General features: G+C 45.8%; 1 protein-coding gene across 2 annotated transcripts in view; it reads left to right on the forward strand.

The window, feature by feature from the left end:
• The window catches only part of INPP5D (inositol polyphosphate-5-phosphatase D), a 52,632-nt gene that overhangs the window by 14,219 nt on the left and 22,499 nt on the right, over positions 1–15,914 (forward strand). For both annotated transcript variants that reach the window (XM_068692311.1, XM_068692310.1), the window contains exons 3-5: positions 10,890–11,040; positions 13,259–13,430; positions 14,679–14,819. In XM_068692311.1, the coding sequence (XP_068548412.1) occupies positions 10,890–11,040; positions 13,259–13,430; positions 14,679–14,819 (464 nt within the window). The remainder of the gene's footprint in view (positions 1–10,889; positions 11,041–13,258; positions 13,431–14,678; positions 14,820–15,914) is intronic.

Consider the following 15,914-nt stretch of genomic DNA (forward strand, 5'->3'; position numbering starts at 1 on the left):
TTTGAAAGTAATATAAATAATCTGTTACTTGAAAGCCTTCATCATGCTTAAACAAATGAAAATTGAAAATCAGCAGTCCTTGCTGAATGTACAAAAGTAACTTCCAGGAGCTGCAAAATTTTTTTAAGATTCAGAAGGTAAAAATTAGATCTGTTAAAGACTAATCAGTTCAACAGTGATTGTTCTAAAAAAATAATTGTTTCACCTTATTATTTTTTGAAAGGCTTTGACCACCCACAACCACACACGAACAGCTCTTTTCTACCCCGCTAGATATTTCACTTCCCACTATGAACATGTGAATGCACAAACGCAAGTGCTTGATTGTGCTCCTGGCACAGAAATGGGGCAAACACTTTGGCTGGAGGATAGGAACGAGTGGCCAGGAGGTAGTAGGAGCCTCAGCCTCCAACGGCACAGGAACTTTCTCCAGCATCAAATACTCTGTAGGAAGTTCTGCCCACCCCTGCAGATATTTCCATCCCGAATCAGCTGCTTTTGTAGGCACATTTTAAAGGAAAGGCTAGTAATCTCTGCTAAGTGAGAACTATTAGGTGTTGTTTTTAGTTGTTGTTGTTTTGTTTTTAAACAGTTTTTTCACATTATTACGGTCTGTGCTTGAGAGGTAAAATGTTATAATCCTAATCAAGATGAGCAACTTGGGGGGCATCCTCCCACATCTCCAAGATCAACAAAATGAAGATTTCTTGTATTTTTAAAACTCACCTGGCAGATGTAGAAAAATAATTGAAAGCTTACATAATCAATGTTATCAACAAGAAAATATTCTCATTTTTCAGTAGTTTGATGGATCTCAGCTTTCATATTATCAGTCATATAGTCAGAGTTTAAAGCATTTATCTTTTTTGTTTCATGTTTTCAAAGATTTCTGATGAAGTTTCATAACTGAATTTGAAGTATTCATGGAGACAGCAAATCATTCCCCTTTTGACTGTGTGGTAATGCAGCAGTGTTTTATTGCTTCTGTGCTTTGAGGCATGACAGGTCACAGGGAGAACTACTCATTTTCAGGCAAGTCTTGAGATGTTTTCTCCAAGAAAGAAGCTAATATACTGTTGATGATATATGGGGCTTTTGTACTTCACAAATAGATCATTTAAGGTAGGAACAAGTCTTAGAAAACATTGCTATTGAATTTTGCTTACAATGAATCTTACAGCAAATATCACTGTCTGTAAATAATCCCCTCTGTACTTTTACTGGAAGGGTGATGCCCCTTTTTCTTCAGCGATTTATCTTGATTTGCTGATGAGATGCATCATTGCTGGCTGTGCCTGCAATACAGAGATGCAACTCGCCCAGCAGGCCACGTGTAAAATTTAGGGTCCAGTTAGACCTTGATCACTTGATCTGTTCTGCAGCCTGAGGTGACTGGACCAGTAGACCCTATGCGTGTGCTGCTGCTTATTACTGATGGCCAACCTGTGAAAAGTAGAAAGATCCAATCACCTTTGAATAACATCTGATTGAGTGGATTGTCCTAGTTGCACTTGTTGTAGGTAAACTTGATCTGCTTGACCTTTTACCTTTACCAATACGAAGTTATTTAACCAATACCTTTAAAACCAACATTTTGGTTGTTGAGGCAAATTCCATTTAAAGTTTTTGGGGAATCCTTTAGTTTTAAGGTTGAAATATAAGTGCAAGGAACACAGGACTTGATTGCAAATGGCAAAATGGTTTGGGGAAATGAAACAGACTTTAGCAAAGATAGCTCAGATTAGGTCATTTCGTAGTCCCTCTGAGAGAATGAAATCATATCGCAGCCTTTGGTTGTTCCCAGTTCTTTGCCCTGCTGTCTGACTTCTGCCTTCAGTTCATAACTTCTGACAGGGTTTTCTGTCTCGGTTCTCCACTGAAAGTTTAAGTTGGGCCCCTTTAGTGTTTGGTGTCAGTTGAAACTGGGGTCCATTCAGTCCAGAAGATGACAGGGAAGGCAGAGAGCTGGTTATGGATCCTTCCCTGTCTGCCTGCACAGCTGAGAGGCCACCCACTGAAATGCAGCTTGGGACTGGTCTGTGCAGGCACAGCTGCTGTAGGCACCCATTCACCTGCCTTGGGGAAAAGTCCTTTCTTGTAGGACTTCCAGCACTGTTGCCTGGGGGTGTTATTTATTGCCTCATAATGCGGGAAAAGCTGAAGAGGACTTGAGAGTTTCCAAGGAGGAGCAAGTATCAGTGACCAGCAATAGTTTTCCCATCTCAGTTACCATCAGATGTGAGCTTTGCCAAAATCAGAATGGTCACCTCCACAAACTGCCTTCAGAAATAGACTGTTGCATTTGCTGCCTTCGGTTGCTTTGTTGAGTCAAGGACCTATGTTTTCAGGTTTGTCTTGGTAATCACTAGGGCCTAAATACTTTGCAAAGAACTGAAAATGGAAATTTTCATTTGACTCAAAGTGCTGAAGCTTTTCAGTGGAAAACGAAAAGCACAAGGCTTGTGATAAAATTTAAATAAAAAAAGGAAAAAAAAGTTGACAGAAGTAGTGTACTCCAAAAGTTTTGCTTAAATTCTACCCACGCACTACAGAAGTGCTAAAAATTGCCTTGGATCCCCGTGGCTCTGCAGTCCTGCCTCATTCATCACCAACTCATCTGACTTGCACCTTATAGCTAAATTTAACAACAGTCCCTCGTGTTCTGTCATGGAACCATGCTGTTGTTTGCTTGTTGTAGATTTAAATCTTTATTGTTATAACAGAAATGATAAACAGGTTGGTTGCTCAGGAGGTTCCTCTTGCTATGAGTTGGATCATAGTATGCTCTGTTGGGGAAACCTTTTCTGATGGCTAGAGTTTGAAAGTTCTATTTAGTGCGAACAAGCTCCTCGAGTATGTGGTGTTGGTGCTTTCTATAACTGCTCGGTGTTCTTAATAGCTTGTACCTAACTATATTAGTTAGATATTTGGCAATTGCCATGCTTTTTGTGTGAATTGTGGAGTGCCAGAGCAGAATGGAATGGGATCTTCAAACAGGACCTGGGTACATTTATTTTGTGACTTATGTCTTCACTCTGTGTGTAAGAATGCCAGTTAGAACAACTTCTGTGGGTTCTTTACCTTCCAGAACTTCTGATGTGTTTTTCTTTAGGATGTAGAATTTTTACTAAAAAATTGAGATAAAAATTTGGCAGTCAGCTGTACTCTACTAAAAACTCCTTTCAATTTTCCTTCTCTTCAACAGAGTATTTTAATTTGCAAATGTCCCAGTCCTGCCATGCGAGCATTTGCTACCTGTGAACATGGCCAACTGTCAGGCTGCCAGAATGCACCTGAGCAGGATCACACAGACCAAAACTCTCGCAGGGCCAGAGGAGTTCGGCACTGGCAGATAGGACAGAATCTTTTTAAGGCTCACTTAAACTGTGCTCACGTTCACAGTTTAAGTGAGCCACAGTTTTAACACGCAGAGCATGTTAAACTCTTAGAACAGCATGAACAGAATGCATTGTCTTCCTCAAGCCTTTCCTGTGAAATTGAGGGTAGGAAATAATAAGATAGTCATTTTGACCAAAATTGGATCAGGAAAGAGTTCATATTTTAAACTAGATTTTCACTGCAGCTGGGGTCAGCATTTGTCTCCTTCCCAGTTAGCAACAGAGGCAAGAATGCTTATTTGCACCTGGTTAACTTGTTTCCATCTAGCATTAACAGGACTGTATTTTGTGCACGTATTTCAAGCCAGCAAAGAAGTAGGTGCTGAACTTTAACAAATATTCTGTGCGTGCTACTGTGAAGTGAAAATTGTTTAGCATTCCATTTTTTAATATGTACTATGAGAAAGGAATTGATGCAGTGACAGTAATTCATGTACAACGTCTCTTAAGTCAGCATGATGTTTAAAGAAATGAAGCTCATGGTAGAGGCAACATGTAACGATGGTGTCTTTCAGTTTCATTTTAGGAACAGAGAGGGGTTTAAAGAATTGACAAAGCAGTAATTTTCTTTATTTTTTTCTTCCTTTTAGTGTTTTGTTTGTTTGTGATGTCTGATTTTCAGTCAGGAACAAAACACAGAAGTAATGCATACTTAGTTCTTAATAATTTGCAATTCCTTGTTTTCTTTCATCGATAATCTCCTCTTTCAGAATTTCTGAAGCCATCTGTCCCAGGATTTTTCTAATTTCCATGTTCTTTGCTCAGTGTAAAAGGCCACTGTAGCAAAAGTGACAAGAGTAAGCAAACCTGAGCATCAGGATCAAACCATATGCAAAATGGGACAAGAAAGCATCTCAGCGGAGACAGGAACTATTCACCTTTGGTTCTGTCCGCCATAACTCAGATTACATATCTCACAACCACACTTAAGCAGCGCCGTTCTCCCAAAAATTTATACGCTTTTTTGCAGTTGAGGAGGCACAGCTCCAACCACCCACTGGCATCCTTTGCCTGGGCTCTCTAGTTTCCTCCCCTTGCCTCTTCTGTCCTGCTCAGTTCCCGTGCTTGGGCCCCTGTTACTGAGCTTTATCAAGTGTCTGAACGCTGCTGTTCCACCACTTACTAAAGTCCATTCCTTTGGTGACTCTCCCTGTCACAGGATCCCTCTTTTCCTCAGCCACTCGCTTGCTCCTCTCCCTTTGTGCTCTGTGCTCAGCCCCATTTTCTTCCTGCCGTGGGTGTTGCATTCACGACGGTACATTTCGGGGTGACTTGTATTTTGGGAAGTAGCTGTAGCTGTTTCTCCCAGCTGTGATTCCTGTGCATGGTCCCATTCCTGTGAAATGCTCCTGATATTGCTTAGCACAAGATTTCATCTATGAATAAGAAATGCTTTCTAGTGAAACAAAACTGAAGCCCAAACAGGCTGCTTTAGAAATCGTTTACCAGAAATTTCTTATCTCTTAAGTTCAGCTTCTGAGTGAAATATATATGCCTGCCTACATGAGAGCCAAAAGGAAATTTAAAAATGCCACCTAGACTTCTTAGCTAGCAGACAGTCTTGAAGACAACTGTTTCCCGAAGAAGGAAAGCTATGACTTTTTTTTTTCAAATCTAAAAGGAAAAAATGTTCCTTCCAGCATTTAGCACCAAAGTAGATGTGACCTGATTTTCAGCTTCCACTGAAATCGGTGGGTATTACAGGAGTTTTTTTAACTTTGAGAACGCATTGACTGAAATGTCTATATAAGGATTTAAATACCTGGCTTAAGGCACCCTGGTTAGAAAAGATTGCCCTTAAGCAATACAAGCAGATGACCAGTTTCCTAGTTCCTCCTTGCGCCTTGGCTCAGGAAAGGAAAACGCTTCCTCTTCCTCCTGAGGGCCCCAGCCTTCCTGTGCCATCTATTTATACGTTGCTGTAATGAGCCCCATGTTAACCACTTCCTCGCCTGCCACAGCGTGGGCTTTACCTTGTTTAAATCTGCTGTTGCTTTGTCTTTGTAGTCCACCTGCAGCTTCTCTTGAAGGTATGTTCAGAGCTGCTCCTCAGCACGCCGGCACCAGGAGCATCATTTTGCCTAGCTGTTTTGGCGTCCAGGCAACGCTGCTTGGAGGTAATGAAGAAGAACAGACTTAGGCTGGGCCCTGCTGGCCTTTTTACACCAGGTATAAAGGAAGAGTAGACGATCAACCATATTAAAACCTGTCAAAAAGTTCAGATAGATGAATTTGGAAAGGGATCACAAGATTTAGCCAAAGAACAGTGATTAAGGGCTTTAGCCACACATGTTTTCTGAAATGGAGAACCCAGAAACCTATTCAGTGTGAGAGCAGGAACAAGCTATAGCTACTTGTTTCAAATAATCATACAGCGAGGTTAAAGAGGTGCAAGAGAAATGAGTGGAAGGACTTGCAGAGCTGATTGCAGTTTCTGGAGGACAGGAGACCCCAGGACATCCTGTGGGAAAAGGTTTCTAGCTGAGCAGGCTGGAGTAAGGAGGGTATGGGGATGATCTGAGAGTTTGGTTTGGGATGCAGCTCAGAGAGCTGGGTGATGGTGACCAGCAAGCTCACACTCAGTTCTGCCAGCCTTCTTAAGGATGCAGCGAGGTCTGGACAAAGAGGCAGCGGGTAGATTGGAAGGGGGCTTCCTACAGGTGCAGAGTTAGGGGTGGCAAGAGGCCTTGTAAGATCTCCACATCCAGTGTTTGCCCTTTTTTTTTCAGGTTGGAGCAGGACTGGGTACTCACTAGCCAGCTGTGGGGGATGACACCTCCAGAGACAGGGACACTTGCTGTGTAGCCTGACTGCACATTTGTCTTTGGCAAATTCCCTTGAGATCCGATCTCAATCTCCACTGTTGCAAAGCAAGCCAGCCACATCTGCTGTCCTTGGGGGACTTACCACACAGCTGATTATCATCTTTATGTGAGAATTTAGAACTTATGAGATGGCTATCGTGACCTCTCCAGGCTGCCCCTTTGCTGAACTGTACCAAGACTTTTATTTCAAGCTTTGCTTGTAAATCACATTTTCCAACTGTTCTGCCATCCTTGTCATTTTTCCTTGGGAGACTCTCTGGTATTCTCATTTGTTCCTTAAAAAACGGTGCCAGGATGGATGCAGTGGTCCAGATAAGTCCTTGCAGCACTGAGTACAGAAAGACAGCTTCTTCTGGGTCTCATACGACAGTCCCACTAATAGATCTTACAAAGACATAGTTTTTTTCTGATGCAGTTTCCCACTGTAAAATTGTTGCACAGCCTGATTCACTGTTATCCAGATTCCTTTGTGTAATTCTGCAGTTTTACAGGTTGTTCCCTGTGTTGCATATATTCGCTCAGTGTTTCCTTTCTGTATGTGTATACCAGTGCAAAGCTGAGGTGCCTGCAGTGATGCTGGAGGAATCGATGCAGAGCACGGTGCCATGGAAGCAGAGCCTGCCCTCTGTGCTGCTCCCCCGTCCTGTGAGCTGTGTGAGCACGTTTCTGGGAATGTGGTGTGTTGCTCTGGAGATGACACTTGCCATCCACGTTTTTAATGACTTGAAACAATTCACTTCACAATTAAAACAAGATCTGTCCTGTGATAACCCCGAGAAAATACTTACTAAATGTAGAGGGTGCGGGGAAGTGGATTTCGTTGTTGGGCTCTGCTCAGGTGGCTCCTGCTTGCTCTGCACTGCCCCATCCTGCTCGTTTTTGTTTGCATTGCCCTGTTCCACGTCTGCTCGCTGTCTCAAGCACAAGAGCAAGTCTGCATGAAGTTAAGGCTCTGTTTTGCCTTGCTCCTGTCATCCAATGCAGTTTTCTGGAGGCTGTTTGTTCAGAGTGCAGCACCAGTCTGTTTTTTGCTGATGGTCTCCACAAGATGCTGAGCAGCACAATGCTGGTATTTTACTTCCCACCACTGCTCTCCCTCCTTAACCTATGAACCTTTTCTGCAAAGTCAGATGCGAAGAAAGCACATGTCCCAGCTATGTGCTGCTCTCCTTGCTCACTGGCACCCGGACATCTTGCAGCCGCGTGCCAAATACCACAACTAGCATTTGTCATGCTGGGTTCGTTCTCATCCTTTCTCCATGAGGAGAGGCAAGTGCAGTGTGGTCTTGCTTTTACAGTTCTCTCTCTCCCCTTGCAAACAATATATAGTTGTTGCTGTGATTCTGTGCAGAGGGAGACAGCACAAAGCTGCGTGCCCTGCCCTCCCAGGGGGAGCAGGAGTTTTGGGGGCTGCCTTGGATCAAGAGGAGCTCATTTCACAGAACAGGCAAACGGACAGAGGGTTGTTGAGCGCTGCTCATGCCAGAGGGAAACAGCCCTTCCCACATGCTTCCTCCATTGAGGCCCTTGCAAATAATAACAATTACGGCACAAAAGAAAATGAGCTAGGATAATGCAGCGATCTTTGCTTTCAGATTCTCATAATGGATAGCAATCAGGGCAGACACTGGAGCTCCCTTACCACGGGAGGGAGCTGAGCAAGTCTGAAGCCACCCCATCCTTCCCGCTGCTTGGCCGCAGCTGGTCGCAGCTCCTGCCCCCCACCACTTCCCTGCCTCCTTACTGCAGCTCTCACCATCCCTGTGCAGCTGCTGGGGATGCGCGTTCAGCTCCCTGCTGAATTCTGTCCTTCCATGAGAGCGCTGTCCTGTATGCTGGCTGTGCACAGTGGGGAACGGGTCCTTTTTGCCCTGAATGTGCTGTGGAAGGAGAGCACTTGGAGGAGACTGGCTCTCTTTGGGAAGGAGCAGCTGGATCCAGGTGCATCCAATTCCCAGCTACTCCACATGGCAGGGGTGCAGCTTGGAGCAGGGTGAGTGAAGGATGGGGTGGCCACAAGTCCCAGTTGTCCATGAGAGAGGAGATGGCTGGATTCATGCAGGTGGCTGAAGCCCGCATGCCTGAGCCAAGATGCCAGAAATAAGGTGTGTAACACCCGGGCCTCTCTGCATGTCTGTCCCTGCACATGAGCCAGGGTTTATCGCCTCTCTGGGGAATTTGAGCTGGATCACAGGCTTTGGTCCACTCCTTAAATGCAAGGCCATGAGTTTAGAGGAAGGAGGCCTGTTACAAAATGCTGCTGCTTCTGGTTACCACAGAGACCAGGATGGTTTCGGAGACCAAACTCTCCTTGGCAGCAAAAAGTGCTAATTCAGCCTTTCCTCCCACTTATATCAAGGCTCCATTCGTCCTGAAGAGAGCTGTGCAGGGCATGCTGTTGTCTTGCAGGAGCTGAGAGGCAAAACAAGGCTGGATGCGGCAGCATTTGGACGTTGGGGTGGGAGGGATGCTGTTCAGGAGCGGGATGGCTCACCCCCACCTCAGGGGAGGTCAGGGAAGCAGGCAAACAGCCAGGCCTTTGGAAAGTGATGTAGGAGTGTGAAGACAAGTTTGGAAAGAGGAGTGGGGGCAGGCTGCAGTGATCCAAGAGGTGGGGGAGAGCTCTGACAGCAAATCCTTCCTCTTGCAAAGATCCAGAAGGCAAACCCCGACCCTCCCTGTTTACCCTCTAAGTGTTTTAGGGTCTCAGTGCGCACTCTTACGGGCCTGATGCCTTTTTCCAGGTGCCCTTCAGGGTAGCTCAGGGCAAAATGAAAACATAATCCACTGTTTGCCCAAGTGCTGCCTCAATGCTGAATGTGCTGTTTTCCAAAATGTGAGAAGAATAAATCTTGCTAAACGCTGGAACACCTGGGAGGCAGAATGGGAGGCTGTGCAGGCAGAGCTCTCAAGCATCATATGCATTTGTTAGGAAAATTTCTTGCTGTGCCTTTAGAGGCATGCGGGTGTAGTTAGAACAGAAAGACGGGCCTGAGGGTACTGAAGGCTTCAAATGTGGTTCGGCGCTGAAAGCTTTGTCTTCATTTTTGGCCAGAGATTTTACTCTTTGAGGAAAAGCTGAAAAGAAATCTTGTTGCTAGGGCTCACTGAAGACATTTTCCTGTTCTGCTCACTGGAGGCTTATGTCAGCATTTCTCCTGTTTAATCTTTTGTTTTTAATGAATTTGCCTTTAAAAAAGGCTCACAGGTAATAAGAGATTGGGCAAACAAATGGCAGGTAAATAAGCCTGTTCAAACTTGCGTTAAAACTTTTTGTATGTTAATTTTTACAGCCAATTGTTGCAAGCAAAAAGAAATGAACGTGTCCTGCCTGTCTCGAGCCAGAATGTCTCAAGTATGGCTGCTGGGCGAGTTATTTCAGAGCGCAGTTTTAAGCAGCTAAACCATAAACATGTTTCCTGTGCAAAATCTAGCTGTATACGTGTAAAATAGTGCAAGTCAAGCCTGCCACGAGCATCATCTGGTATTTCTTTTGGTAGCCCGCTACTGCTGTGTCCGCAGGTGTGAACGCTTCCTGGTGTAGCTCTGGAAGCAGCTACCGCACGTGGTCCTGCCCCTGTCCTTGATGTTCTGCTGCACGTGCAGGTGGGGCTCGCTTGTGTGGGCTTCTCTGGGAAAACCTCTCATCCAGAAAGAGCACACCCCGCCAGGGGTGATCAGAGCTTCTCTTAAGGGTTTACCTAATCCTTACGTGCAGTTTTGGAGATAATACACTGCGCTTTCGGGTCGGTAGGCGGGGAGGTCTGTGCAGAGCCGTGACAAAGCATTTCTCTGCCCTGGGTAGGGCCCTTGGTTGGAGCAAAGTAGCAGGACTGCAGGGATGGCTGCTGTTCCTGCCTGGTAAACCCAACAGATTTACTGTTCACAGCAACTTCGGATATATAGATACAATTGCTCTGAAACTTTGCCTCTGCAAATGTCTAAAACCTTATTCCCTCTATTTGCCATTTACAAGTATCTATTTCTTGAGATTGGTGGCCAGGGCTGTGCTAGAAACAGCTTTAGTCATAGTTAAAATTCAGCTGGCAAGCTCAGTGTCATGCCTGCCTGATGCATTCACAGTGCTATCTGTGTCCTCAGCTTCCGAAATCTTCATCTGAGCACCTTTTTTTTCACATGACAGTGCCTTGCCAGTTTGTTTCATTTGAACGTGGCTCTGAGCTTTTGAATCCTGGAAGGAATAGGATGCTAACATCTAGATTTAGACGCGTTTATCTTGCAATTTGACAGAAAAATTCTTCCTGGATGCCACAAAATACAAGATAGTCCAGGATATGTGCTCAGCAGAAGAGGGAATGCAAAAAATTGATCCGGGAGAATTCTTTGTTTTTAACGATTTCTTCTGCTTTGATGCCAAGCACACTGAATCAAGCGAGAGCGCCCTTCCATTTGGCTTCACTGAACCTTTGAGGCTGCCATTTTGCTGACAGTGGCTGGAACATGTGTGCGTACCTGTTTCTGTTTGCACTGCAAGTGTTGTTCTGCACAGAGCCAGTGGTCTGACAGGCAGGAAGAGCTGGGCTGGCTTTCTCTGGACAGCGAGTGTGGGTTTTGCTCTCTCTCTGACTTTGTTTTTCCCTTGTGAGGAGCAGTGTTTCTGTGGTAGGAAATCCCAGGCCATGACAGCCTCTGTGTTTTGTTTCAGGCATCAGAGGGTGTTCCCGTGAAGTATTTTGAGAACTTGGAGGAACTGATAGAATTTTACAAGAAAGAGAACATGGGTCTGGTATGGCACCTCAAATATCCAGTGCCACGAGAAGAGGAAGAAGCTCCGGATGAGCCAGAGGAGGATGCTGGTAAGAATCCTATGACGTGACTCGATGAGGCAGACCCTTGACACTTACTCTGGACTGGAGATAGTAGTGCTGGCAGGAGGATTAGAGGGTGTTGTGCAACACAACTGGTGCAGGGCACAGAGACCTGAGCTATCAAGACCTTGAAGCAGTGCATCCCCATGGCCCCAGAGAGGTACTGCATCTGGAGCAACACCAGCTCCCTGAGGGAACACACTGAGGCTCTCTGCAGAGTACATTGTCCTGGGTGCAGAGCTGACTAATCTGTTGTCCTTCATCTGGGTTCAGCCATCTCTCATGTCTCTGCACTGCTCTTCCTGCACTGCAGCTGTAGGACTGCTGTCCCAGCAGCAGAGGTGCTCCCTAGAGACTTCCATCACATCTCTCTGCACTGCATCTGCCTGCAGTTGCTGTGGGTCTTGGACCCTCTGAAACTCAGCCCCCCTTTTCTGCTCTGATCTAGAGGAAGTCTCTAACCGTCATAGCCAGAGGGCACACATCCCACAGTGGCAGACAGTCTGGCTCTTTGTATAGAGGCAGATGTATGTTGAAGAGGTGTGACTGGCATCATCCCAAATGTTATATGTGAAATGTCACTGTGGGTTCCTGACACTCACTGGTCTAGGTTCGTTCCTTGGATTTTTTTTTTTCCTAGATCATCCCTGGGATCTGTCACTGTTCTCCTAAATCCCAGGGGAAGGTCGTGCCCACAGAGGCATCCTTCCTGGCCTTTCTGATGTCTGTCCGGAAATGATGTGCATTACAATAAAAATTGTTTGAAGGATTTGCTCCCCATGACAGACAGGCATCTGCACTAAAGCAGATTGATATGCCTGTGTACGTTTGTGCAATCCAATGGATCTCTAATAGGAGCTGAAAGATTTTGCTTTGCAATTATCATGAAGAAACAGAACAAAATTTTGCAAAGCTGCTCAGGAAAGATGTTCCTGTTTTTTTGGCCAGCTGCATTAAATCTCCTGCTCTCAGGGCGGGGGAGGGAACTACAGCAAAAATAATACACAGAGAGGCAAGCAGCAGGGAGTGAAGTTCTAGCCAAGACTAAGAGCCTTTAGATGGAGAGATATTAGCACGTGGGTGGGGCCATTTATATACAGAATTTAATTTTGTTATGCTTCTGGTGCCATCATCCAGGAACCATGTAGGGCCTATAGATGCCTGCTTAAGAGCACAGAACCGCAGAGGTGCCTCTGTCTGCAGATGAGCACCCAGATACCCCACAGATGCACCGCTCAGCCATGCTGTTGCTCAGGGTTGTGGTAGCTCTGTGAGTCACAGCTTCTGCCCAAGAGCAAAGGATCAGTTCTTTGATGGTGTGGTGTTTTTAATAATGAAAATTTGACCATTAGGAATAACTAAGAAAACAAACAAAAAAACCTCACAACTCTTGGTCAACTTATGGTCTGAATTTCTGGGAGGTGTATGGTGCCAGGAGTTGGACTCCATGATCCTTATGGGTCCCTTCCAACTCAGGATATTCTGTGATTCTAACTCAACCAGCTCCATAGGACAGGCGTAACAAAGTGCTGGAGCAGTAGGTATGAAAAGAAAGGCAACAAGGGTTGGGATAAATGGAGAGGTCCACTCTTCTCCCAGAGGGAGAAGGGAAGGATAATATGCTGAGCAGCAAGATGTCACGGATTTAAGGGAGCAGGAAAACACTTTGCATTTCCAACTGGATGGCTCCAGGACAAGGCAGGGTATTCAGTGCCTCTGTATTGCATTACATTTTCTCCATCCATGTCTGCTTACTTCAGCTGTCCACTTCTTTCCATCAGCAGCTTCTGGTGCTCCTCCTAACATGTCCCTCCATCCATTCTGCCCCTGCAGCACATCTCCATAATAGTAATGATATGGATGAGGTACAGCTCTGCTTTCTAAGCATTATGTTCATAGTAACTAATTAGCCTTCATAGCTGCTCCACAGATGGAACAATCAGGGTGGCTTGGGTAAGGCCGTGCTGCAAGGCAGAGCACGAGCACACATGAGGTCCACGCCTGGTGGCTCAGCCCGTTGGTCTCACATCGCTGAGGGTATGACTGAGCCCCGAGCTTCCCAGCTGTGGAACCACAGGCCTTTCAGAAGGGATGGTTTCTGCAGTGACTGCTGCTGTGGTGCAAACTCTGCCCTGCCTGGGGGAGAGGGGGATGTGGTCACGTTGCTGTGCTGGGATGACTGTGCCTGTCCCTTCCTCCTCGTTAGACATGGTGCCCACGCCTCCTATCCTGCCCCCACGCAACATCCTCATGGCATTGCCAAGCAGCGAGACAAAGGACACGTCTTCTCTCCCTGAAAACTCCAGGGTGGCAGATGTCAACAAACTGTCCCTTTCTGAGACACTACTCCAGCGACTGCAGTACCAGGACACGAGCAGGTGAGGTTGGCAAGTCACAAGCAGCAGAATTAGCCTTCAGTCCAGCTCTGCACTGTCTGGAGTCTCAAATAGGTCCCCAGCTGTCCCAAAGATTCAGCCAAACTACTTTTCATTTACACTAATGAATAGAGAACAGACTGAGATCTACGGTGTGTTGGCTACACCTTATGGTCAAGCTGTCATCTAGAAAAGATACTTTTTGAAGTATTAAAATCAACGATAGACTTTCTCCACCGAGTTATAGTTTTTGTATGTACTCTGGTGATATCTGAGAGAATGTGGTATGCTAGCCCTGCACCTAAACTACAGATTGAATCAGGAGCCATCAGCAAGTCCTCAAAAAGAATAAACTGGGGTGCATTTCCAGGTGCTCAAAGTGATTTATTGCAGCTACAGATCTGACTCATGTTGTCCCACATGCCAGCTTTGTCAAATCTGGGCATCCACTGAAGCCTTAGAGGAAGCTTTGTGACATTTAATGGTCAGATCTGCAAAACTAAATAATAATAATAATAATCAGAAGGCACGCTTGTGGGCAGGGCAGTGGGAGGCTGGGTGAGCAAACAGTGGTAGTGCATGGCAGCACAGGTCCTGTTGTGGTGAGCCAGTAGCAGCCGGCTCACTGGGAGAAACCCAGTTTTGGTTGGCCGCCTGCACCACTTCGTCTGCTGTCAGCCAGCTGGGACTTTCTACATTTGTCAGAGCACAGGACAGCACATACAGCCTGCTTGGGTCATCCCTTCTTGTCATGCTGGAGTCCAGGCACCACAGAGGCAGTGCTTCCCATACAGCTCTGCAGGCTCTGCAGCCCTCAAGACTGTTTTGGAATAAAACCTTCTAAGTGGGATATGATGAGATGAAAAGGGGTCTTCATCTCCCCAGAATCCCCAAATTGTCAACTATTAGCTACCTCTCAGCAGCCTGGTTTCACCTTCCAGGGCTGGTGATCTGCCTGTGGCTCTGGCAGAGCTAGGCATCACAACACCTCCCCTGGCATGAGCGCTCAGCAGCCAGGAAGGAGAGAATTTAGGGTGGTGAAGGGGAGAGAGGAGAAGGTATCAGCAGTGTGGGGAGGGATCCATAGTGCAATTCTGAGAATTGCATATTTACACTGAAATCCAAGGCACACTGCCCCCATCTGTCTGTGCTGACAGTGGATGTTTCAGAAAAACTAAATAAAAAAATGATAAAGCTGCCTAATATTTGGGAGCAGAGAGCTCTTTTTTGACTTGTTTGTTTCTCTCCCAGTGTTTCTGATGAGCATCTTAAGCTCATCCAGGATTACCTGCGAGTTCACATCATCAGTGACTTTGAGATGGTGCAGACTGGCTCAAGCAATCTTCCCCAGCTGAAGAAACTGCTTACGCTTCTTTGCAAAGGACTCTTCAGGTAATGACAGGCTGATTTTCAGAGATAACAGTATAATGCGGTAATGCTGTAGCCTAATGTAAGTGCCACGTGCATGCATTCAGAACCTGCATTGCTGGCGTAGTAAACCTGCTTACCCTCAAAAACATTGTATTTGGATCTCATGACCTGTGATTCTGGCCCAAAGATGTGAAATCTAAGTAAAAAACACAGCTCTGGCAGTGAAGTTTACCTGTAGGTGGTTTCAGTCAGTGGCGTTTTTAGTAGAGGGCTTTTTTTCTTTGTTTAGAAAGAAAAGCAAAATATGCACTATAACCGATTAACTGAATAATTTGGTAATGCATAAATGACACCCACGGAATTGTCAAGCACACATTGTTTATGGAAAAAAGCACATATTGGTGTATAGTTATGTTCTAAACACTGATTTTCTTTCTCACTAAAGCATTGTGAACCTGGAGCAATTCCACTGATGTCAGTAAATTCCGGCTCAAAAGAAAGGAGAAATAAGCCTAAGACTCTGCAAATCTTGCCTTTCCCATTTGTAGCCCTTCCAGGCACCAAATAGGAAAACTCCAACATGGAGCTAAAACCTTGCAGAGCTCCCTGTATTTTCTCTGATGGAAAGATGTGATTTCCCCTCTTTGCTGCTTTTGTAAGCAAATGAGGAGGTTAGCACACACTGGCACAAAGATGTTAAAGAAAGCACCTTACTTCAGAGGGCCCACTTCCAGGTTTTTATGTGTGGCTTGCAATATCCTTCTCTCCAAAGTATTTAGAAGTGAGGCTGGTAGTGCTGCTGCCATGGTCCTAGATCTCACCACTACTAGAGCTCACCAAGGCAGAAGAAAGAACTAAACTGAGGGTAGGATACTGGTGATCTGCTTAGCGTTAACCCATGCACAGAAGGCAGAGAGTCAGTGACGTTCTTAGCTGCCTGGGACCACAATTACTCCCCTGAAGATGTGGGTGGGCGCAGTGCACATTTTACCAGGCAAAGGGCGAGGCGTACGCAGCCCTGCTACTCCTGCCAGAAGCCAGCCACCCACAGATGAGCCCCAGCAGGACTGAGAATGGGGTGTACAAAGAGCTGCCCTTCTTCTGCACCCTGCGTAA

Source organism: Anas acuta, chromosome 9, assembly GCF_963932015.1.
Source record: "Anas acuta chromosome 9, bAnaAcu1.1, whole genome shotgun sequence".
In the NCBI taxonomy this organism is placed as follows: Eukaryota; Metazoa; Chordata; class Aves; order Anseriformes; family Anatidae; genus Anas; species Anas acuta.